General features: G+C 46.5%; 1 protein-coding gene across 2 annotated transcripts in view; it reads right to left on the bottom strand.

Moving 5' to 3' along the window:
• Positions 1-23849, bottom strand: part of KLHL20 (kelch like family member 20) — a 213216-nt gene that overhangs the window by 111591 nt on the left and 77776 nt on the right. For both annotated transcript variants that reach the window (XM_086955756.1, XM_086955767.1), the window contains 2 exons: positions 11719-12292; positions 4-162 (listed from right to left, as the gene is read on the bottom strand). In XM_086955756.1, coding sequence (XP_086811882.1) covers positions 4-162; positions 11719-12292 — 733 coding nt within the window. The remainder of the gene's footprint in view (positions 1-3; positions 163-11718; positions 12293-23849) is intronic.

The raw sequence follows: 23849 nt of genomic DNA on the forward strand, positions 1-23849 counted from the left end.
CACCTGCGGGAGCTGTGGACGTCGCTCCTGAATGCTGTACTTAACCCAGGCCATCACAGCATTGAAAACCTGCTCCTCACTGCGCACATTCAACTCGTCACTTGATATGATGTCAATGAGCTGATTGGCTGGGAGGAGCATGAACTCCTCGCTCTCCATCACCTGAGAAAGATGGACAAATGAGTACTCATGTCAACTTCCTCTGAACTCACAACCATGAAGAAAGGCAAACAACCACTTCCGTATTAGGGAAAATAAGCACCCACACAAGCCTGTCTTTTGTGTGAAAGATTTGTAAGGTAACTGCACCACAACCCAGTTACTGAAGCACTGCAGTGTTCTTGTGATTTACATTTTGTTAACTACTTCTGGCCATATTTCTGACAACTTTGTGATAAACATGTAGTACTTGCCTCTCAAATAAATATCTATAACAAAACATATGAAGTCTTACACATGTAACACTAACTTGACTGTCTTGGTCTGTAGATGATATGGCTTGTTTTTTGGCCTGTATATAGATGCGGCTGGCTTGTGAGCTGTAATGGGCAGAAATTTACCTTCTTTAAAAAAGATATATATATACTTGGGAAGGCAACCGCTTCTAATAGTTTAATATGCCTTTTCTTTATATAGCTCATCTGAGCAAAGTGTAGTGGGCTCATGTTAGATTTTCTGTGGATTTTGCTGCATCCAAAGGAGAAGGTGAGTCGATCCTCACTCTACTGAGCACAGTAGTCCTGCACATCAATCTTCCTGTCTCTTGTTCAGCGAAACTGGCCTGAACTTAGGTGCAGTTGTTTTCAGCACGTTAATAGACACCGCATCAAAAAAGGGTAGACTTTTAACAGAGAGGCTAACTGGTACCAAAATTATGTCATATTGATGTAAACGATACGTAAATAAAACCAAGCATTCCTGTTAAAATGATACCAAATAGTTGCCTTCCGACGCAGAAGCATGTAAGGCAGTAGATGAATGACTGGTGGGATGAACCAGAGGAGGACTCTTGAGCTGGGGTGGGGGAGAGGGTGGAACGTGGGACAATGACTGTCAGAGGCTAAGCCTGAAATCTCGAGAGGAGTTGGGAAAACGTGTTTTGTGAACAAAGTGCATGGATTAGCATTTATGGCCAGAAGTAGTGATCACATAATGCTCCACTTGAACGAAAGCCTGCCCTGGTAATCGGCAGCAGCCATGGCCTATAATACACTGGCAACTCTACCTTTAAGAGCACGAGATACAAAGCATTCGCTAAGCTAATAGGTCTAACCTTGGAGACCAATTGGCTTTGTCAATGGATTTTAGCCAGGCTGAACGGCACCATGAAAGTGTGCAGCATTGGCTAAATAAAATTTAAAAAAAATACCTTGATGTGACCAGTTGCATCATTTAGTTGCTGTGCCCGCACACTTGCATGCCTACAAAATGATGCAGATAGTTTCAGGTTTTTTTTCCGTTGTTCTTTTTATTACTGATCCGAGCTGGATCAGCAAGTTAAAAGAAAAAACGCATGCAAGTGTTTTGTGATTTTTTGAAGTGCAGGTGGCGAGAGCTGGTATGGCAACACAGAGTGCAGGTGAGGGGAAGCAATGGGGGGTAGGCAAGAGAAGCAACAAGTGACAACAAAGGAGTGCAAGGTGGGGAAGCAACATGAAGGGCCGGGTGACAAACACAGAAAGCCGTGGTGGGAAAGAGAAGCAGGGGGCAAGTAAGCAATGTGGAGTAGATGAGGGAGAAGCACACGGGCAAAAGCTCCACGGGGAGGACACAAGAGTGTGTGCAACAACATGGAGGCGGGGCAGGGAGAAGCACACAGGTAACAGATAACTACAAAGACTGCAGAGGGATAGAGGTACATGAGGAGACAGGTGGAAAACACGTACACTCTCATGGAGTGCTTAACCAAAAAGAAAAAAATAGTGCTTGAAAAGCAATTGGGGTGGGGGCATAACATCCAATCAAAAGAGATGGTAAAGAGACTAGGCTTCATGAGAGGGACAAAGACACAAATGACAAGCTGGGACACAAAGACGCTGAAAAACGAGGGTGACAGGAATGCCAACAAGTGGTAAGCAACGGGCAGGCTTCAATCCGATATGTATTTTCATAGCAAACCAACAATAAGTCTTTTGCAACCAGAAAGCTATGATGTCTGGCAGGAACGACCAAAAACCGGAATATAATTGGGAAAAAAATTAAAATAAATAAGTCTGCAACAAATGCAATACCGGTTGCTCCTTTGCAACGGGCCATGGGGAAACTGGTCGGGTTTCGACATTCAAGGTGCTTAGGAAAAGAGCAGCCAGGGAACACAGAATCATCTCAATTCTTTCGCGCTCACAAACAGGCAGAGAAACACACGCAGAACCGGAGCTTGGCCCGTCTCAGCATTTATCACACAACTGCAGCAAACGGTATCAATTTCTTGTCATAGACGGAATAACTGAGAAAGTTACCAGAAGCCAGAAGGTACACATGATTGGTGGAAATGTTGGAGCCCGTCTCGGCCGCCGTCCTCGGATGGAGTACCGCAGCTAGTGGGATCTCCGTCTGTCCTTCTCCAAATAGACACGGAAGCGGAGAAGGACACAGAGAGAAGGCAGGTGGTGACAGAGGAAAGCGCCAGGGTGGGCAAGAGGAATGGAACGAGATGGGGCACACGGAAGAGGAGAGGGAGAAGATTAGCGGGAAAAAGAAAGGGGCAGAGTAATAAACACTGAAAGTAGCAAGAGAAAGAGGAAGGAAGGGCAAAGAAAACACGAGAAAGAGACTGGGAAGAAGAGAAGGAAGAGAGAGGAGAGAGTAATACACAGACGACAGAAAACCGGTCTGTGATTTTGTCGATTAAAGAAATATAATACAGTGACAAGTCGGGAAGGTCTCCCTGAGGAGGGGCGTTGGAGGCTGCACTAGTCTGCTTGTAAACAGAGGAGGCATATGTCTGTGGAACCCGACATGACCCTCGAGGCTTTGGTTTTTGTATTTTTTGGGGTGATGTTAGTGGATATACAAACCTAAAAAGCTCCTGTAAACTATTATGGACCTGTCGGGGATCTCTGAGAAGCAAAAATGCATTTTCTCAGCAGATAAGGTTCTACAGTAATGTATGTAAATGTATAGGCATTTATATAGCGCACTACTTACCCGGAGGGTCCGAAGGCGCTTCGACCGCTGCGAAACCCTTCCTGGCTTCCCTGAGAGATGGTCCCTTAATGGGTATCTCCAGGGTGAGACCAGGCATCCCCGGCGGTCTGGTGGGGCCGTTAGTGAAGATGAGGCAAGCTAATGCGCAGAGTTGCCGAGTGTGATCGCTGATCAGAGGGGGCACCGAGGCGAGAGAATTATCGAGTCCGCTCACCCTGGTCCACAGTCTGTTGTTTTTGTGGAGTGTGCACCTTACATGTCTTCCATTTCCTTTCGAGTCAAAAGAAGTTTGTTAATTTTTCTCAATAAAACTAATGTTCGTGATATATTTATTATTTTTCAGACGAGTGATCCCACATGGTTTCCCTAGGGAATAATACGACTCCCCGCTGTTTTCCCCCTAGCCAACAAAATGTGTCTGTTGTTTTTGTGGAGTGTGCACCTTACATGTCTTCCATTTCCTTTCGAGTCAAAAGAAGTTTGTTAATTTTTCTCAATAAAACTAATGTTCGTGATATATTTACTATTTATCAGACGAGTGATCCCACATGGTTTCCCTAGGGAATAATAAGACTCCCCGCTGTTTTCCCGCTAGCCAACAAAATGTGTCTGGGAAAGCTCTGGGACTTATTGTGCTCTCGAGGCAAAACTGCAATGCGTTCACTCAGAGAAACTTGTGATGCTCCCTTGAACCCTCAAGCAAAGTTTACACTTTGTTATGCTACCAAGGGCAAACTGTGCTGCTAATTCTATTCCCAAAACAAAACAAAACAAAACGGTACCACGAAAAAACCGGATGGGAAAGCTGTTTTACCTAAGCAAAACTACAATATCCTTGGGAAGACAGCACTGACAATGCTGGATGATTAACACTGCCATCCACTGTTACCAATCAAGCTTTAAAGTGCATCTTCAAAATCATTGTGTCCTGGACCTATAGAAAACGTAGACTCCGTTTTGGTTGCACTGCTCAACTGATGTAGTCTAAATTATACGTATCACTCAATTCTTTCTTACATTGATCAACAGGGGTTTCACCTAACTGTAACACCATGACTGTCAAATCCACTGCCCGTTGCTTGTGGCAAGTTGGAACTAAGCAAAAAGATCAGTTTCCATAAAACCACCATCAAAAAAGCTAGTCTCTGGTCTCATTGCTGGGAAGGCCAATTCATTTACTTTCATTATGTTCTTCTGCCAGTTTGCAAAATATCAATATCAAATTCTATGTAGTCTTCAGCCTTCAAAACACTCGCCTAAAACATTCCCCTAAATAGACATTCTTCTCATAAACTCTACTAGAAGAATCTCTTTCTATAGGACAACATACATGAGATGAGCATGTGGTCACTATGATGTAGGTGTACTGATCTCTCCCATAAAATAACACAACATCCTTGCCTCTTATTCCAATTCGTCATGAACATATCGACTCTCACAAACTACATGCCTCACCTGTACAATCTATACCCAGCTTGATCTGAAACTAAAGGACCATATATCTGTTGATCTATGGCCATCGTCAAACTGACAAGCACATATCTGAGCATACTTCAAACTAAATAGGAAGACTATCAAGGGGCAGCACTTCAGGCTTGTGACCACAATTTTAGAAGTGTCAGAAGAAATTCATGTAATTCAGGGTGCCTCACGTGTACCAATCACAAAACAATCTGCAACTCTAGTTTCATTCTTTGTGACACTGGCACATAAATCAACATGCTTGTCAGCGTTCGCCACGGTGGTCAGAGATGCAGCATTTGCCCAAACTGTGTTTCTTAGTCAGGCAAACTGTTATAAACATTTCTAAATTTGCATTATGTCAATGGATTAGAGTTTGTCAGAGCTACAAATCTACATTCTGCTTGAATAGCGATCAAAAGTAACTGCTTGGTTTGTAGTAAGGAAGCATTCCTTGGTATTGCAGCTCAAAATTAAACTGTTGCTAACTCAATATGTACCCCCATTTCATGTACGGCCCTTGTTCTTCACCGAGAGAATTCATTAAATCTGAACATGCCTCACTGCACCAGACAATGCTGTTAATCTCCAGGGAGCAACATTTTCTCATCTTTAAAACATATTATTTAGATTTATAAAGAGAAAGAAAAATGTACTTCCACACATGGTCCCTTCGGTTCTCTTCTGTTCAAAGACTCATCCTTTCACAACATAGAGGAAGATCACCAAACTGTGAATAGTCAAAACCATGTTGCATACTTGTAGGTAGAAAGACCAGAAATTATGTGTGACCCTGTCATGCCATGTTGACAACCCACCAATCACCCACTGTGCACCCCCCAGAACTGCTCTGCGCCCTTTGCCAGGTAACCCAACAACTGACCAATTGTATTGCTGTTTCTTAAACAAGGACTGTGAGAACAGAAAGCCCTGTGAGGGCATAACGGGTAGTCCAAACTGCAGACATGCAGATCACATCTATGCAAATATATACTAAATAACTAGGGTACTGCAAAGGATGCTAAAAAAGCATGTCAAGCTATTTCCTGCGGAGGAAAACGTATGGATGAAACCATACTCTCCTTCATATGGCAGTGCTGACATCTCTCGAAGGGGATTCATGAAACTAAAAATGAACTATATCTCATGGTTAAAGTGTAAGCTTGCCGTTCAGCAAAGTAGGGCTGAGCTGAAATACCGGATTTAAGTAAAAATGTGACGTACTTTCAGAGATTCCTGCTAAATAGCACCACGGGCAAATTACGAGGCTTAATGTCTATGGTTCACAATGAGATATCACCAGCGGAGACAAAACAATGTGCATACCATACACACAGCTACTGCCTTTTATAAAATAACATCAATGGCAGCAACTTCGGACTGCTCTCATCTGGTGAATGCACTGCACCGAACTCAAAGACAACCAATACGCTGCTAGAAATTTCCCACAGTGAGCCAACAGTACCAGAAGGGAAATGATTCCACTTGCAGACATCCCACTGATCGCTCAAAGCAGCCAAGAGCAATTCTCTTCAAGCAACTCCTCCTTTATCTGTGTATGGGGTAGGGCACACAGAGGCATCAGCCCACTGGCTCAGATGTTGCCAGGTATCAACAGTTCATTCTTCCAACTTTCAGTACACCACGCTGTGATATGTTACATGGTGCAGTAGATGTTGGGAGCAAGCCATGGTTAACTCCCAGTGCAAAATTCACCAATATTCTCAGCAGCTTTATTGGAAAAATAAAATACTGATTTCCTTTGCATCTAGTCATCACACTGATTGGCTCCCAATTAAGGTATATGCATGCTTTATATTTAGAGCCCCCCAAGCTTATGATGAAAAAGCTCCTGACTATCCAGAATATAGCAGCCAGGATGGTGATGGATTACCCATGCTTTGCATCTGCATAGGCTGCCTGCAGATAGTTAGCATGCAATCTTACAACTCTTGCCAGCATATTGTAAGCTTGTTCTCACAGCACCAATTTTCATCCCAAAGAGAAAATTGCGATCTTCTAATGCTAACCTCGTTGTGGAATCTAAATTCCACAAATGTAGGGGAGGGTAAAATATGCCTTTTGTGAATGAAGATAAACTCTGGAATTATCTTCCCTATTCCAGTTATGCTACAACTAAAGAAAGACGTGGATATTCATACAAGCATCTGACAAATCAGAGTAGGAGCACTGGGTTGTTTTTTTTCACTAACATTCTTGAATGGTGCCCAGAGAGCTTGAAATGATTGTGTGCTGTCCAAGTGTTGTTAACATAACACAACTCAACATAATTATCACTCTTATTGAAGTAAAAAGGGAGAACATTTCATGGTTGCTGGATCTAGTCTTCTTTCCCAGAACATAAAGATTTGACCTAGTCACAGGAAAGTAAATATGGCCCAAAAGTAGTGTCTGTCCCTTCACCAGTGCCATTAGCTATCGCCTCGGGCACCCCTAATTTTATTTGAAGTATCAGGCCATGCTGCTCCTAATGTCACCAGAAGGGAATAGGGGAACAAAAAGCTAAAAATGCTTCTATCATCATGGACATAATCTAAAATCAGGTATCGTCAGGGTGATGTGAATACATAAAGAATTATATTTAACTTCTAAAACCTTCACAGATTAAAGGACCTTTGGGAGTTTAGGGCCAGAACGAGCTGCCTTGAGTTGTTTCTTTGCCACTGCAGGTAACAACATAAGTATATGAGTATCAGATTAGACTAAATACAGGATAGAATTCTGCAATTTTGTTCCAAGTCCAGGAGATGGATTGGAAGCAAAGTGAGTTCCAAGAATGAGAGTGTGAGTGTGAGTGTGTGTGTGTGTGTGTGTATGTGTGTATGTGTGCGCTTGGCAGTTGTACCAATATAGCGTCGGGATGCCTACTTCATAGGTTTGCTGTTCTAATAAATATTAGTCCAAGACCTAAGGGAGTCGCTGTCAATTCTATTGTGGATGTCTGAAACTTTCTATCAAGTGTTGCGAGGGCAGGCAAATAGCTGGGTCATCAAGGGTTCTTCTGTAATAAGATTGGTACAGACAGGCGACTGAGCGGTTTTTGTATATTTACATTTTTAATAACTTACGTTTTGGTTTTAGCCTTCATGCCACGAAGCGACTGTATCACCATACATGTGCTTCACTCAAATACGGCAGGTTACCCTAGAACTTCACACAAACCGCCAATGAAATAAAGATAAAAGTTACTTGAAGATTAAATTCTTGAATGAAAAGCTTCTGTAATGTTCTAAAATCTGGGTGAAAAAGGTGAAGAATATCGGGAATGTTATGTATCTTTAGTGCTTAATCTGTAGAAGGATGCCCAAAGCAGTACTAAAAACCTCAGATGGTGTGGATAAATGTCGGCTTGCCAAAAACAAAGACTGAGTAGACTTGATTCCACCTCAGGCCTCTTTAACGCACTACCAGATACTGCTGCCTTTTTCTCTCGCTCTAGCTGGTCTCTGCTTTCTCCCCTGGTGATGGATTTTCCATCTTTCTCCTTTTTCCCCCTCTTGCTCCAGTTCCATATTTGATTAACCCCTTCGCTGCGCCGCGAATTGCGCCACGGTGTGGGGGGGGCAGGGGGTGAGCGCAGCACTTCGGTGCTCATGGCGACTCCACACAGTTATGAGTCACGGGCGGCGTGTGCTCATGACGGCGTGGTTCCGTCAAGACCACGCCCGGTCATTAATTCGTGGGAGGGGCAGCGGCATGACTGGGTTACGAAATGTAATTGCCGGTCCCCCAAACATGAGTGCCAGTGTGCCCCACCTGTAACTACCAGCTCAAATTAAGCACTGTGTATCTTCTCCCTTTCACGCTAATGAGGTGGGAAAGGCATTCAACATAGTCTGGCCGTGCTAAAGCCAGGAGAATAAGTGAGCAGTAGAAATTTAAATGCAGTGGAAGACGATAAGTGACTCACTGACTGTCATTAGTTTGAGGTAGACCCTTTTATCCTCAATATAATCTGCTTATCTTGCTTTGCCTTCAGCAAAATCCCCCTAGGGTCCGGAATGGAGAGAAGGATGGTGTTAGGATTTTACACTCTTACTTAGATTTGTTTTTGCGCAAGAAAGAGAACGAAGCTTCTGGTTCAACAATGGATACTTATTTCATTTTTAAAAATCCAGCTCGAAAGAGGAAGCAACCATGAAATCCAAATTTTAAGCATACTAAAGTTCGATCATCTATATTCCAGAATTCATTTTAAGGGTCGGCTTGCAAGCTCAATTGGAACCAGGACAAGACAGGTGGAGATGTTCAAAGAGCCACAAAGAGAGGCAGGCTTATAATTAGCAATTTTTCAGCATCTCAGCACTATGGATGCTACGCAACAAGGTGACATGGAAATTTCAATTGTGATACCGAGAGAGTGGAGATCTTGTCAAAGAAAGAAAGAGCATCCAAAATTGATGAAGCATCCTTTTCATAGCAACAAAATTCGAGTCCCTATCACTGCTTCATTATAGGCAGATTTTATGGATTCTTGATAGAGAACTTAATTATTGGTGACGTTTAAAAGAGAATGTGAAGCTAAACGTGAACAATAAGCAGAATGAAAGAACATCTCGGTTCTGAAGAGACCGATTCAGGCACTGTAGGCGGTACACCTACGGAGCACGCATGGTTTGAAATACGGCTTGTTGGTATTACTGGCTATAGAGCAAAGGCACACAACGAGTTGTACAGAGATGTGCACAGCGGCTAGAGCAACTCTTATTTTTGATTTATTTTCAGTGTAAAGTACAGCACCAATAAACCAGTTTATGGCTATTTCAGAGTCCTTTGAACTGGAGAAAGGAAAAATATAAGGAGATGGCAATGCAATATTGACAAGATGTGGACAGCATTAGGTGGAGATACTGATGGGAAAAAAGAATTTAGGAGTGGAAAGTAGTGTGTCAGTAGAGTGAACACTGTGCATCACTGGTTTAAGGAGATTTAGTTAATTATGTACCGAGGCACTTTTGAGTTTAAGATCAAGTTGATCTAGTATTCACAAGTCCCTTTTTTTAAATCTTGCAGCTCCCGTCTGGTTTAGGGATTGGTCCGTGGCCTGCTACCTACTTATTTACTGCCCTCTCTGCCGACTGGCTTGTGGTCATCAAAGGGCCTCCACTTCTATCTGATATGGACAAGTTTCTGTATGGAGCCCCAGCTGCGATTCGGGTTCTTCATTTCGGTTTCGATAGTTCACCTTCAGGTGTTCTTCATACTGCTTCTCTTCCATTTGCCACCTGGGGTCCAGTGGAGAGCTAATTTTGTGATGAATCATTGGCTTGTTGATAGTCTTCTTTTCCTCCGCTGGCCATGACCTCATGGCACTTTGTCTTTTGCCTCTGCTGCCTAGAATGGATCAGAAGCAAGCAGAGTTTGGAAAATTTGTTCACCAGCCACAATAGTTAAAAGGAAGCCTATCTAATCAGGGCTACACAACTGCTTTAAAAAACAGAACAGCTACCCAGTCTCAGTCTGTCTGGGTGACAAAAAAGGTGAAAGGTTGGCAAGAGGGAGGCACAAGACGAGAGGGACAGAGCGTACAGGATGCATTGGCATGAGACCTTGTTCTCACTTCATACAGTTCAGAGACACAAGACCAAAAAGATGGTAGGTACGCGATACTAGTTTAATCCTACCCAGCAGCACCAGTGTAAAAAGTGACACTGTTCCTAAGCACCAGGCAGGGAGTAAGCAAAACCTTATAACAACCTTAAGCCCATGACTTCTGTATGCAGTTCAAAGACATGGGGCCCACTATGTCACATGACCTCCTGGTGCCTGACTGAAATCCACTTGGAATGCATTCAGACAGACTTCCTATGGGATAAAAGCAACAGAATCTAGTCCTAGTTATTCCTCTGCATGCCACTAGAGCGTCATTATTTGTGTAAGCCCACATGTTTTTTTTTTTCGAAAATGCTGCAGAAAAAGTCCAGCATGGGTTAGGGTGTGTCTAAGCAATCACTTTCTTAATGTTAGTAATATGTATCCAGTGTCAAAACAAAAGACAACTATGCCATTCACAATCGCTAAAAACATGTTTGATCAACTCATTCCTTTACACGTTTGAAGCATAGGGTATGAAAGAATTCACCCAAAATGTGCACATTTTATGCTTGCAGTTAAACTGTGATGTTCGTTCAAACATAATTTATTTTAAGTTTCTCAGACACAAAAATGTAATTGCAAACAGGCAACCAGGACATGCATTGTTTATTTTGTAAATTTTACAATTTTCACTCTTCACTTGGTGTATCGGATGACCAGAGAGGGCCAAACTGGAGCAGCGTCAGCTAGATGCATTAGTGAGGGATCAGGATCACCTTACATACAGGCAAGCAGCTGGATCGGGACTACTGAGCAGGCTGTACTAGGGGCACCACGATCCAGACTGGCAATAGTATACATGGTTGGCTGCATTTGTGAGGTGATGGAGTATCAGAGGTCTATTCATAATCTGAACACACCTCACAAACTTAGAGGCCGATAGAGGGGCACATTGTACTGTAAGAGCTGGTCTGGCACCACATCTGGATAGCAGAGTGCATGGTACATTAGTGTATTCCTGGAATTCAGGTGCACTACTTAAGTTGTGATGGAGCCATAAAGTCTGAATCAGTGAGTGATTCAACAGGTGGAAACTAAATGTATTGGCACAGCAGTGCATAGGTTCCCAGCACTTCCACTGGAAGGGAGGAGCCCTTTGGTGTAGTTGGGGCCAAGTGAGTGGCACTTACTTTGACAAGTTGGTACAGAAGGGGCTTGGTTTCAGTGCAATAGGACACTATAATGCACAGCAGGTCTGAGCAGAAGAGGTAAAACTCAAGGCAAGTGGATTGTTACACAAAGCACAGTTCTGCGTGACCACCCTCTGGTTTCAACAAACTTTTCCCATACATCTTAAACAGTTCCCATTCATGATTTCTTCTACTGAACAAGGCCAAACAGTGAAGAGATGTAAAACTGAAAAAAATTGTTTACGCCACAGACAGAAATGTCCCAGTAAGTTCAAAGGCCAATCAATTTGTTTTGCTTTCTACATCGCAAAAACTGAGACAAATTGCTCTACTCCTCCCAAAAGACTTCCTTTAGGAAACTTACCTCTTGGAAGTTGTGCTGCGTGAACTTGTCGGCAATCCTCAGAAGTTCCCGGCAGGAATGGGTGTCGGCAAAAGCTCGGATGCCCAAACAGTTGGATGGGTCTAGCTGACGCTTGAGGAACTCACAGCAGGCTTCCTGGATCTCAGCGAGCTGCAGGAGGCAGGCTGCCGGCAGCAGGGTCTGGACATTTCCCTCCTCTACTGTGATCTGCGATGTGTAGGCAAAGTCAATGAGCAGCTCCATGGCTCGCTCATCTATGTCCCTGATCACTACTTCAGTCTGCCGGCTTTCAGCAAGTTCGCCTGTGAACATAGCACGGAAATAAGGACTGCAGGCAGACAGGATCACGCGGTGGGCATAGATCTTTTTAGTCCCTACTGCCAGTACTACATCACACAGCTCTCGGTGCTTCCGTAAGAGGTTAATAACCTCCAGTGTTTGCCGTGGGTGTTTGTCCGAGACATAGGGCATGCGAGCAGGCTGCGGCACACCCTCTGGCAGCTTGTTGGGGTCTCCCAGTGTGCAGCGGCTCGTGACATCCATTCCGGTCTCTCCTGGTCGAGTGCTAGTACACCTAAGGTATGAAAATAAAGCGCACGTTAGAAGATAGAACAATGTGAGAAAAAAAAGAAATACAAATGACAACAAGTGTAGATCTGACATTAATTCAATCATGTATGCACAGATCATGGTGCCCAAGCCAGCTAATCTGAGGCAATGGACTGGTTATTCTACCAGGTGGTTCGAAGGTTAAAAGCTCTGCATTCTGACATCATGGGGAAAGAAAAGGAAGCTACGGAACAGCATTGCGTAACGTTACAGTCAATCAAAGAAGCCAAAAGAAGTTTTTGTAGCTAAGATCTCAAACGCGCCCAACCACTTTGAGTTGTTCAAATCCAATAACAAACACCTCAGTTATGCATATCTATCATTGCATGCATGGACAGTGCAATCATGAAATATACCAATACTGTATGCATGTATGTAGTATTCCTATAGTGCGGACCCAGCCAAAAAGCAGCAGAGCACCGTACAAAATCAAAAGCAAGCATGAAGTGATGGGAGTGGTAGCTGGTTCGTGGACTGCTACATCAATGTGATGTAGTGTTCTTTTAAGAGGCGAATCTTCAACTCATAGAAAACCCTTGAGGCTTTAACTTAAGCATTGACCATTCCTCTTCTCTAAACGCTCTGGCCCTATAATGCACTAACCTTTCAGAATTGCCTTTCTTCGGAGGTTAGCAAGGCCTTCACGGACTCCAAAAACAAAGGTTGGCTACTACAATACAAAGCTAACAGAACTAGAAGGTACAAATTGAGCTGATCGATAAACTAGATGTGTGTGAAATAAAAGGCAAAAAGAAAAGTACTGGGGGGCATGGCTTGACCAGCGAAGATGGCGGTCGCAGCTTAATCGTGCTCCGACCGGCCATCCAATATCCTTCATTAATATCCTGCCTTCGGACTTTACTTATGGAGTGTTCCAGCGTTGGAGAATCGTACAACATCAAGGGAGATCTCAGACGCGAGCCGGGGATCTGACAGTGCGGCGGCAAAAGCAGACCCGCGACTTGCAGCGGCCTGGTGGGGGACGGCCTGGGAGGAGCCGGGGCCTCAATTGACCAGCCAGGTCGGGTGCAGAGGCTCGGAGGACGGTGCGGCTGTTGGTGATGCCGCCTGTGATCAGCGCCGGGGCTCTGCGCCAAAGTCGGGTGGCTTCTACCCCCCACCCTTCCCCCCTTGGGGCAGAGCGGCAGACGAAGAGAGGAGGCACATACAGATGGCAGTCTCGGGCTGCTGGGACTGAGACCCGGAGAGAGGAGGCCAGGGAATGATAGCTGCCATTTTGCAGTGTCCCCGGGCGGCGGCAAAAGGTCAGACCAGCCCAGAGGTGCGGCGGTGGGCTGAAGGTACCGGCGGGTGCCCATACCCCCCCATCATAGTGTCCTTGACTGCACCAGTGGCCTTCAGGTGTTCGGCGGCCAAGCCGGGCTGCGGTGACGGCGGTTGCGGAGGAGGGGCTGTGCCCCCTGGGCCATTGACAGTCTGGCCATCCATTCTGGGCGGCCAGAAGAGCTGAAGCTGCCTGGCACTGGTGGCGCGCACCGGGCACTGGATATTCGTCAACGTGCTGCCCAGAGGGGTCCTACAAGCAGCAGAGGGTGACACGGCTCGCTACACCCCCAGGCGCAGGCACGCTTGGGCAATCCTGATAATTTGCGGTGCACCGGGCAGGGCCAGGGTCAGTGGCACTCACCCGTGGTCGGGTCGGGCCGTGGAGCAGTGAAGTGAAGCGAGGCCTTCGGGGGTGAAGGTGAATTGGCGGTCATCTTGTGTACCCTCATGGCGGTCGCAGCCTGCTGAGAGTCCTGGAGGGAGTAACTGTCAACCTGGGCTTAAAGTGTCATAGATACCGGGCCATCTCCACCTTCAGCCCCCTAAGCTGTCGCCCCTGAGTGCTTGAGGGCAGCTCATACGTTGAGACGATGACACGAGACAAAGGCGGTGGAGGCCACACCAAGTAGGGCACCATGGACAAGTTTACCGGAGCGGGTGCTGCGACAGGGGCTGTGGGATCGCAGGGCCAGGTGCCAGACAACGCTGCGCTTATGGCGGCCATAACTCAGTCCAGAGACATGCTGGACTCCAAGATCAGGGCCGTGGGCTCTGAAGTTATGCTGCTGAGGTAGGACTTTCACAATGCGGTTGAACTCATCACTGGGACGGAGACCCGCATATCGGAGGTGAAGGATGACGTCACAACCTTAAAGAAGAAAGTAGCAGCGATGGAGAAAATTTAGAAAGGTCTGGCACTGCAGGCTGAGGATGCCGAAGGGAGGGCTCGGCGCAACAACCTTCGATTTGTGGGATTTCAGGAGGGATGCAAAGGAGATAGTGCGGAGCGTTTCCTGACGCGGTGGCTGGAAGGGTGGCTCACCCCTGATGCCCTCTCTCGCTGCTTCATGGTGGAGCGTGCTCATAGGGCCCTTATGCAGAAGCCCCCTCAAGGGATTCCCCCGCGGCATTATCATCGCCAAATTCTTGAACTATATGGACCGCAATACTATTCTGAAGCAGGCCAGGGCTAAGGAATCCCTCACTAGTGACAATGCAAAGATCCTTATATTCCCAGACTACACGCGCCTGGTGCAGCAGCAGCGAACATCCTTCTTGGCGGCCAAAGCTCGCCTCCGAGACCTTAAGCTTCAATATGCACTGCTATATCCAGCCCACCTGAGAGTAGTCTACCAATCTCGCACTTTGTTCTTTGACTCGCCAGAGGAAGTCTTTAAATGGACTGATGAAACTGTGAGTGCGAGTCCATACAACACCTGGCCGGGATTCAAACTCTTTGTCGAGTGAGGTGGCTCGAAGGGGCCCTCGAGGCCAACAGCGAGGCAGCAGGAGGTCGAGGTCCAGGTGTCGTTCTCTGCCAGGCTCCGCCCTTCGGCAGAAGGACTTATCATCGGAGAGACAAGCTTCGGCGGACTGATCAATAGGTCCAACAGGGACGGGAATTCTGGTGACTGTTTTGAGGTCCGAATAGGCACACGTATTGGGCTGAGTACCCAGTCACGCAGTGGTGGGCGGGAAGGGGTGAGGTTCAGGGGTTATGGGTGGTCAGTTGGGGATACATTGGAAGGTATTTATTTTATTTTATTTTATTTTAGCTGTTTTGTAGCGCGCTCATATACTACCAGAGTGTCCTGGCGGGTAAAAAGAGAAACAAGCATGTGGCCGGAGAAAAAAGTAGAGATCAGAATTTTCTTTTTACTATTAGAATTTTAATAAGCCATTCTGAAAAGATAAGTTTTAAGTGCCTTCTTGAATGTCACAAAATTTTCAGTTAATCTTAGGGAAAGGGGGAGGGTATTCCAAGTCCTAGCCGCGGTGACAGCAAGTGATTGGCCTCCTAAGCGAACTCGCTGAAATCGGGGTACTCTTAGAAATGGTTCTTGTCCCCCGGTTGGGGACTGGAGTCTTATCAGACAGCGACAGATACTTCCATGTTCGTGAGGTATGGGGTTCGGGGGGTGGGGGTAGGGGGGATGTTGGGGGGGCTTGTTTTATCTGTTTGATTGCACATTCATGCTGGTTGCTTGGAACTTAATGTACACTCTGGGGAACACATGCATAGGCCACGAGAGTGTAAGTCTTTTATTATGTCTGGAACAGAGGCTGCGAGGCGGATAACCCCCAGTTCCCTGTGTGTAGATAGTTGGAATGTTCGTGGGGCACTGGATACGGTGAAGCGAGGGGCCATTCCTCAGTATGCCAAGAGAGCTGGGGCAGACGTGCTCCTGCTTCAGGAAACGCACCTACTGGGTTCTAAAGGCCTATGCCTACAGCGGTATGGATATCTTCAGGTGTTTCATTCAGGTTTCACACGAGGCTCGCGGGGTGTAGCAATATTGATCCACCGCAGGGTCCCATATGAACACGAGAGACTCTGGTCAGACAAGCAGGGGAGGTATGTCTTTATACAGGCCAGAATTGGAGGAGATGTCTTGACTCTGGGAAGCGTATACGCCCCACCACCATTGCAGTGGTCCTTAGTGGAACGACTTCTAACACTGTGGGGGGACATGCCGGATACATTCTCTGTCGTAGGTGGAGATTGGAATGATGTGATTGAACGGGGTCAGGATAGATGGAATAGTGGGGATGCGGTTGGGGTGGGAGGATCCCCTACCAAACTGCACTCCCTAGTTACGGGGTTATACTAGACGACTGTACAGGACGACTGTACGGAGACATCAACATGGCCCTAGCAGGGAATGTACTCACTTTTCCACAACACATGACTCCTTCGAGGCTAGAAACCATATTTGTCCCCAGGGGGCTGGTGCACAGGGTGGTGTCAGCGATCATTATGCCCAGAGCCTTGTCGGATCACTCGTCCGTTGCTTTCACAGTCCGGATTGGCCCGGGAAGGCAGCCACTTAGACAGCATATGTCGGGGTGACACCTACAGAAGGAGGAATACATGGAACATTTGGCCAAGGAAATAGCGAACTATTTGGTTGCTAATGTAGGACCGGTTGGGTCTCCGGCAGTGCTTTGGGAGGCATTGAAACCCACTTTGCGGGGGGTGGACATTCCCTGGTGTGTGGCTGCGCAGAGGGAGCGGCGGAAGGACCTGGTGCGTCAGGATGCAGACATTGAAGCGCTGGAGCGTAGGGGACGGGAGGCGAATGGAGGCGCGGCTAGAAGACAATTGGTGTTGGCTCAGCAGCAGTTCTGATGGACGAGGCTCTTCAGGCCTGGCTGGCAACGTGCAGTAGGGTCTATCAATGGGGGGATAAGTCAAGCAAGATGCTCCACCGCTTGTGCCAGGTTACCATGCACGCCCAGCCCCTGCTGCGAGTCCTGGACCCTGCGGGGGAGCCAATTCTGGAGCCCCTAGCTATTGCAGAGAGTTTTGCGGCGTACTTTGCAGATCTGTATTCGCCCAAGGAGTGTCTCGAGGTAGAGGTCGTCGCGAAGTTAATTGATGATCTTCCGCCCAAGACCGTCTCGGACGAAGTGCGAGAGCAATTGGATAGGCCCTTGTTGGATGATGAATTGGGTATAGCCATGGGGGAATTGAATCCCCGAAAGGCTACGGGTCCGAATGGTTTCCCCAGCAAGTTCTTTAAGTGTTTTTTTGTACAGTTGGCCCCACATTTTCGGCCGGTGGTGGAGGAGGCACGGGAGGGCGGTTTGCTTCCCCCAGACTGGAGACATGCGGAAGTGGTGGTGTGCCATAAACCGGGTAGAACTCAGGAGAAGCATGCATCATATCGCCCCATCTCCCTTCTTAATATAGAAGCAAAGGCCAATCGACTTAAGCCGCACATAACCACGCTGGTACACCCAGACCAGGCCGGGTTTATGCCTCAGAGGGCAACCCGCCATAATATTAGGTGAGCGCACGTTGCTGTATCGGCCTGTGGGCGGCTTGGGGAGCAGGCAGCGCTACTGCTGGCCGACATGGATAGGGCCTTTAATTCTTTGAGTAGGGTGTACTTGTTTGTCCTGTTGTGGAAACTTAACCTGGGCCCATGCTCCCTGGCGTATCTGCAGCTGTTGTACACTAACCTAATGGCATCGATGCGGGTGGGGGCGATTTCTCGTTCCTTCTCTATCCTGCGTGGCACGCGCCAGGGCTGCCCTTCCCCCATACTTTTTCGCACTCGCCATGGAGCTGCTGGCGACCTGGGTGAATACGGATGCTCAGTTTCGGGGGTTTCGATGGGTGCCGGTCTTACTGATAAAATAGCATTATACGCGGATGATGTTCTGTTCTTTCTTACTGACTTGGACAGGTCGGGCCGCGTTGATGAGCATCTTTCAGATCTTCAGTGAGACCTCGGGGCTATATATGAATCCTAGCAAATCCACGTTGTGGGTTGTGGGAGGAGGGCCGAGGGTGGGAGAATGGGCATCAGCCCTACAATTGGCGATGGGGGGGGGGGGGGGGGGGGGGGGGGATAAAGTAGCTGGGGGTCTTTTTCTCCGATGTTCCGGCTGTATCCAGAGACCGCAATCTCATCCCAGTGTGGGATCGTACTCTGGAAGATCTCAAGGTGTGGTCCTGCACACCCCTAACTATGTACGGTAGGTTGGCCATCTTTAAGATGGTGGCACTTCCCTGTCTCCGTTACCAATTGCAAAATCCTCCCTACCAGATTTCACCCATATGGTTAATTCGGAGTTAGGAGGGTTCTTGTGGGAAGGGGACGCGGTTAGAGTAGCCTTACGCACCTGTTTCCTATCCACATATACCGGAGGTCTCGCTACTTCAGATGTCCTCTCCTACTACCAGGCCGCACACTTGCTGGTCCTCAATGAATGGTGGTACGGGGATGGAGGGATCCAGCTTATGCGGTGGAGCGGCAACTAATGGGTAACAAATCTTTACACACACTACTATATTCCGCACCGCTTCGAAAGACTCTGCCCCTGGCCACGCGGGTGGTGTTTCATGTTTGGAGGCAGGCCGGGAGTAGGATGGGGTGGTGGGATGTCCTGACCCGGGAGACTCCTCTTTGGGGTAACGGGTGTTTTTGGCTCAACTGGTAGCCTTGCAGGGCTTTCAGGGTTGGGACTCCAAAGGCATCTCGGTCCTGGAAGACGTGATGACTGACCTGACGCTTAAACCACTTCAAGATTTGCTGAACGAATATGGGATGCCACGATCCCAGTTTTTCAGACACTTGCAGTTCCGACACGCGTTGACGCCTAGTCTAGAGGGCCTGGAGTCTCTCCCTGATTTCAGCCCCATTGAAGCTAAGGTCTTTATGGGGGAACTACCGGACCGCAAGATCTCTCGTATTTATCAGACGTTGATCATTCATTGTTCGGCAAATCTGCAGCGGCTTAAGATGACATGGGAGGAGGATGTAGGTGAACTGGAGGAAGAAGACTGGGCAGAGGCACTGGCAAGTCCACGGGGGGCAGCAATAGCCACGCGCCTCCGTCTGATACAATTCAAATATTTACATTGAGTGTATTTTACCAGAGTGCGCCTGTAGAGGGCAGGAATGATTGTATCCCCCGAGTGTCTTCGATGTGGTTCAGAAGAGGCCGCCTTTTTACACACAGTCTGGAGTTGTCTCTCGCTACATAGAGTTTGGAGGGGGGTGTTCTCTTGCCTGTCGGAAGTGTTGGGATGGGAGCTTCCCTACACGCCACGCTTGGCCCTGTTACATGTCATGGAGAAAGTTGGGGGGGGCAGTAGATATAAGCGACACCTCCTGTTAGGTCTCACGTTAGGAAAGAGGGACATTGGCAGGGCTTGGAAGGCGCCCCGGGCTCCATCGCTGGCTGCGTGGAGGAATGGGATAGATTTTTGCATGGGACTTGAACAGCCAGTCTTCATTGCCAGGGGGTGTCCCCACAAGCATTATAAGATTTGGAAAAGATGGGCAGACTATCGGGGTTTAGATTTAGATCAGACGCCGGAAGGGGATGTTCACTCAACGGATTGATGGGTGTGTGGAAGCCAGGCTTTGCAGATGGGCTCTGTGTATGGTTCCAGAGATGTACTAAATATACTGGTGGGGAGTGGGCGCAATCGGGGGGAGGAGGGAGGGATTTGTTCCATTATGATTTTTTCAAGTATATAAAAGTCAACGTCATTTTTATTGTACAATTGATGTGTGCAGCACTCTCCGGATTGCGGAGCTGTGCAGCACTCTCCGGATTGCGGAGCTATGCAGCTTATGTGAACCGTGACAAATAAAACTTGTTTAAAACAAAAAAAAAAAGTACTGTCCTTAGGCGGAAAGGAGACGTCTTAATCGCCGCCACAGACAACATCCACACCCTACTCAACAGGATAGGCTGCCCAGATTCAGACCTCCCTGCAGGCTTCAACACAGTCTCCCACCACACACTGTCCAAGAGACTGCACACCACATCTGAATCAAAGAAGACGCACTCAAATGGATGGCAACATTCCTCACAAGAAGCATGGTGGCCTGCAGAACTAGGACCAACCCCCACAAAAGACCACTACCGAAGCACAGGCATCATCCTGGTCAGCAAACTTAGGATGAACACAGTCTACTCAGCCTCTTTCTACACACTCCATATGCTCAGGAGAATCTTCAAATGGCTCCCGACAAGCATCAGAAAAATAGTGACACAATTCCTAATCACCAGCCATGTGGAATATGGGCAACACACTGTACGCAAGTACTACCATCAAACTCATGACAAGTCTCCAGATGATATAGAACTCAGTAGCCAGACTGATCCTCAACCTGCCCAAACGGACCCATATCACCCAGCACCTAAGAAACCTCCATTGGCTCTCTGCCCAGAAAATATGCCAATTCAACTACTGACACATGCCTATAAAGCCCTCCACAACAAAGAACCAGCATACTTGAACCACAGCCTGAACTTTCACCAACCATCCATATACGTTTGCTCCTTCACCCTGGCAAAGATACTGCACATCCGTCATAGCCACAAGGGAGGACGCTCCTTCTCCCACCTCGCCTCCAAATCCTGGAAAGCCTTCCACCTCTGATCATCATCCTTGCTGACAGACTTGAGGACGAAACTCAAGACCTGGTTCTTTGACTATGTCCAGCAACCCAGTGCCTTGATACTCTCATGAGTGATAAGATGCACTCTGCAAATACCAATTGATTAATTCATTATTTTGTCACCTATTACAGAAGAAATGGTGGCCAAGTGAAAGGGTCTGGTTTTGAGTAAATGCAATTGTGGTTCTGTGCACAATCACAAAAAGAAATGTATATTATAACCACCTCTGGGCATAGCCAGCAATTCTAATTCCTCGAGTTTCCCTTCTGAAACGCGCCTGACTTCAAAATGGCACCTGCCGCCGATCGTCACCAGGATTCTAAATTACTCCCCTCTGTATCCACTGTTGTCTGCTTCCTCAGCCTAAAGACTGCAAAATAGATTGAAACAACAATCATTGGTTTCTGACCTACTGGGATGAACCTGATCAGCCTGAGGATTAAATAAGAAAGAACTTTGCCTGACCAAAAGATGGCCGCCACAGTCGACCTCATCACAATGTACTGCGAATCCTGGACAATCAAAAAACTGGTCATTGATCTGACCTGATCTTCCCCCTCTCCCTTCCCCGTACCCTCTCCCCTCTCCGCTCCTACTCTTTCCAGCTTCTGTCCGCTGCCATCACCTGCCCCTGCCTCTTGTCCCCACCCTGTTTCTGAGTGAACCTCTTTCCTCGACACTTGAGACAACTATTTTGTCTGATGCCCGATTTAGCTTCCTGGTTTAGCTATAGGGGAGATGGGCCATGGATTCCCTCCTTGGTCGTCACCTACCCAGTCGGTCTTTAGACAACTTCCTTTCGTCTCTACGGTTGCCTCTTCCCTTATCCTCACTTTCTCACCTCTCCTACCCCCAATACTTTTCTCTCTCCTCTCCTAATGTATTGCTGATTGTCTGATGTAATGTTTAACTGTCGATCTTTTTCAGTTATATTGTTGAACCTCATTATTCCACTTCCTTTCATCTCTCCTGTCCTATCCTCCCTCTATTTTATGTCTCTACTTCTCCTCTCTTAATGTATTGAGACTGAACTATTTTGTCTGATGCCCGATGGAGATACCTGGTTTAGCTATAGGAGAGATGGGCTGTGGATTCCCTCCTTGGTCGTCACCTACCCAGTCGGTCTTTAGACAGACTTCTTTTCGTCTCTCCTTATTGTCTCTTCCCTTATCATCACTTTCTCACCTCCCCTACCCCTCCACTACTTTTCTAACTCCTTTCTCTCCTCTCCCAATGTATTGCTGATTGTTTGATGTAATGTGTAATTGTAGATTTTTTCGGTTATATTGTTGAACCACCATGTTCTACTTCCTTTCTTCTCTCCTGTCCTCTCCTCCCGCATCCTCCCTCTATTTTATGTCTCTCCTTCTCTCCCCTCTCAATGTATGGAGACTGAACTATTTTGTCTGACGCCCGATGGAGCTACCTGATTTAGCTATAGAGGAGATGAGCTGTGGATTCACTCCTTGATCGTCACCTACCCAGTCGGTCTTTAGACCGACTTCTTTTCGTCTCTCCTTATTGTCTCTTCCCTTATCCTCCCTTTCTCACCTCTCCTGTCCCCTCCACTATTTCTCTGTCCGTTCTCTCCCCTCCTAATTGTATTACTTATTTTTTGATGTACAGTGTAATCTATTGAACTTGTTCACATTGTTGATTCTCATGTAAAGCGCTCGGATACCTTCGGGTCTAGCCAGCGCTATATAAAACTCTTTAAATAAAATAAAAATAAACAATACTGCACTAGGCGCCATCAAAATGTATCCGTGCATAATGGAGAAAGAGAAACTGTAGTTGCATCACAGCTTCAAGCTATTTTAATTTTATTAATACAAAGTAGCACATACATTCACACGTTTTCTATTCCATTATATACCTCTTCAGAAAACATTTTACTAGGGTATTCAATTCCAGTTATAAAAGTTAGTATCAAATGTAGTTGTTAGCAGTTAAGTCTTATTTGTTGTTACCAGTTAAGTCTTATTTGTTGCTTTCAATTACAAAAGAGCTGAACTTACTCCATCTGCACAGGATAAAAGAAACAAGGATGTCAGTGGAGGCGGAGTTCCAAGTTAATGGCTATATGAATCAAAAAACAAACTACTTAGTATAAGTTAAAATATTTGGAAGTTTTACTGATTAGGTTACTTGCAATATTCTGCAAATCATGAACTGATCTGTTTATAGGGTATATTGGATCCAGCACATGCAATTGAAAATTAAATTGATCACCCATGCTCCATTACTAGAGCATACACAGAGAAGGGAGTCAGAAGCTCAAAATCAGAGAACAGATGTAGGAAAAACTACATGTAGATATTTATTTCATTTAACAGAGTTTTATGTACAGCAAACTTGACCCGAATCAGGTATCAGAGTGCTTTACATAGCACCAGTTGCATTACACAAGGACACCTTATTTTTAGTTAGGCACGGGGAGATTAAGTGATTTGCCCAGAATCACAGGATGTTCAGCGTCATTGCAGAGACTCGAACCCAGTTCCCCAGATTCGAGGTCAATCACCATAACAGTCTACAGAGGAATTCTGGGAGATCATAGATGAGGGTAGCGGTCTTCGGCCTTCTCTGAATTTTCAGGAACCTTTACAGGTAGTTAATTCTAAACAGACAAGTATGTGGCAGGTCAATAGACATAATATAGGGGTTTCATAAACTCAGCTGTTTCACTTCAGAGAGAGGCATCACTTTTGCTCCGTGAGCAAGGTCCAGGGATACTGAAACGCATTGGTTGTGTTTTATAAGCCGACTGTTTTAAACAGAAATCACTGGCACTCGTGAGTGCAACTCAAATACTTTCGCTGCAAGGAGAGCGACGTGTGGTGATATATAGCGGCGTGGTCATGCCGTAGGAGGACAGGACAGCACCACACAATAAAAGTATGTGCGCCAGAACACCGAACAAGAGAGCTACGTTGGAGGTTATATATATTTGATGGAAAATACCTGGAATGGACGGAGGTGAGGAGACTATATATATATATATATATATATATATATATATATATATATATATATATATTCCACACACCTCCTTTGATAAGGAAATGAGTACGCACTCACAAAGTCCT

This window comes from Lissotriton vulgaris, chromosome 1_1 (assembly GCF_964263255.1).
Source record: "Lissotriton vulgaris chromosome 1_1, aLisVul1.2, whole genome shotgun sequence".
In the NCBI taxonomy this organism is placed as follows: Eukaryota; Metazoa; Chordata; class Amphibia; order Caudata; family Salamandridae; genus Lissotriton; species Lissotriton vulgaris.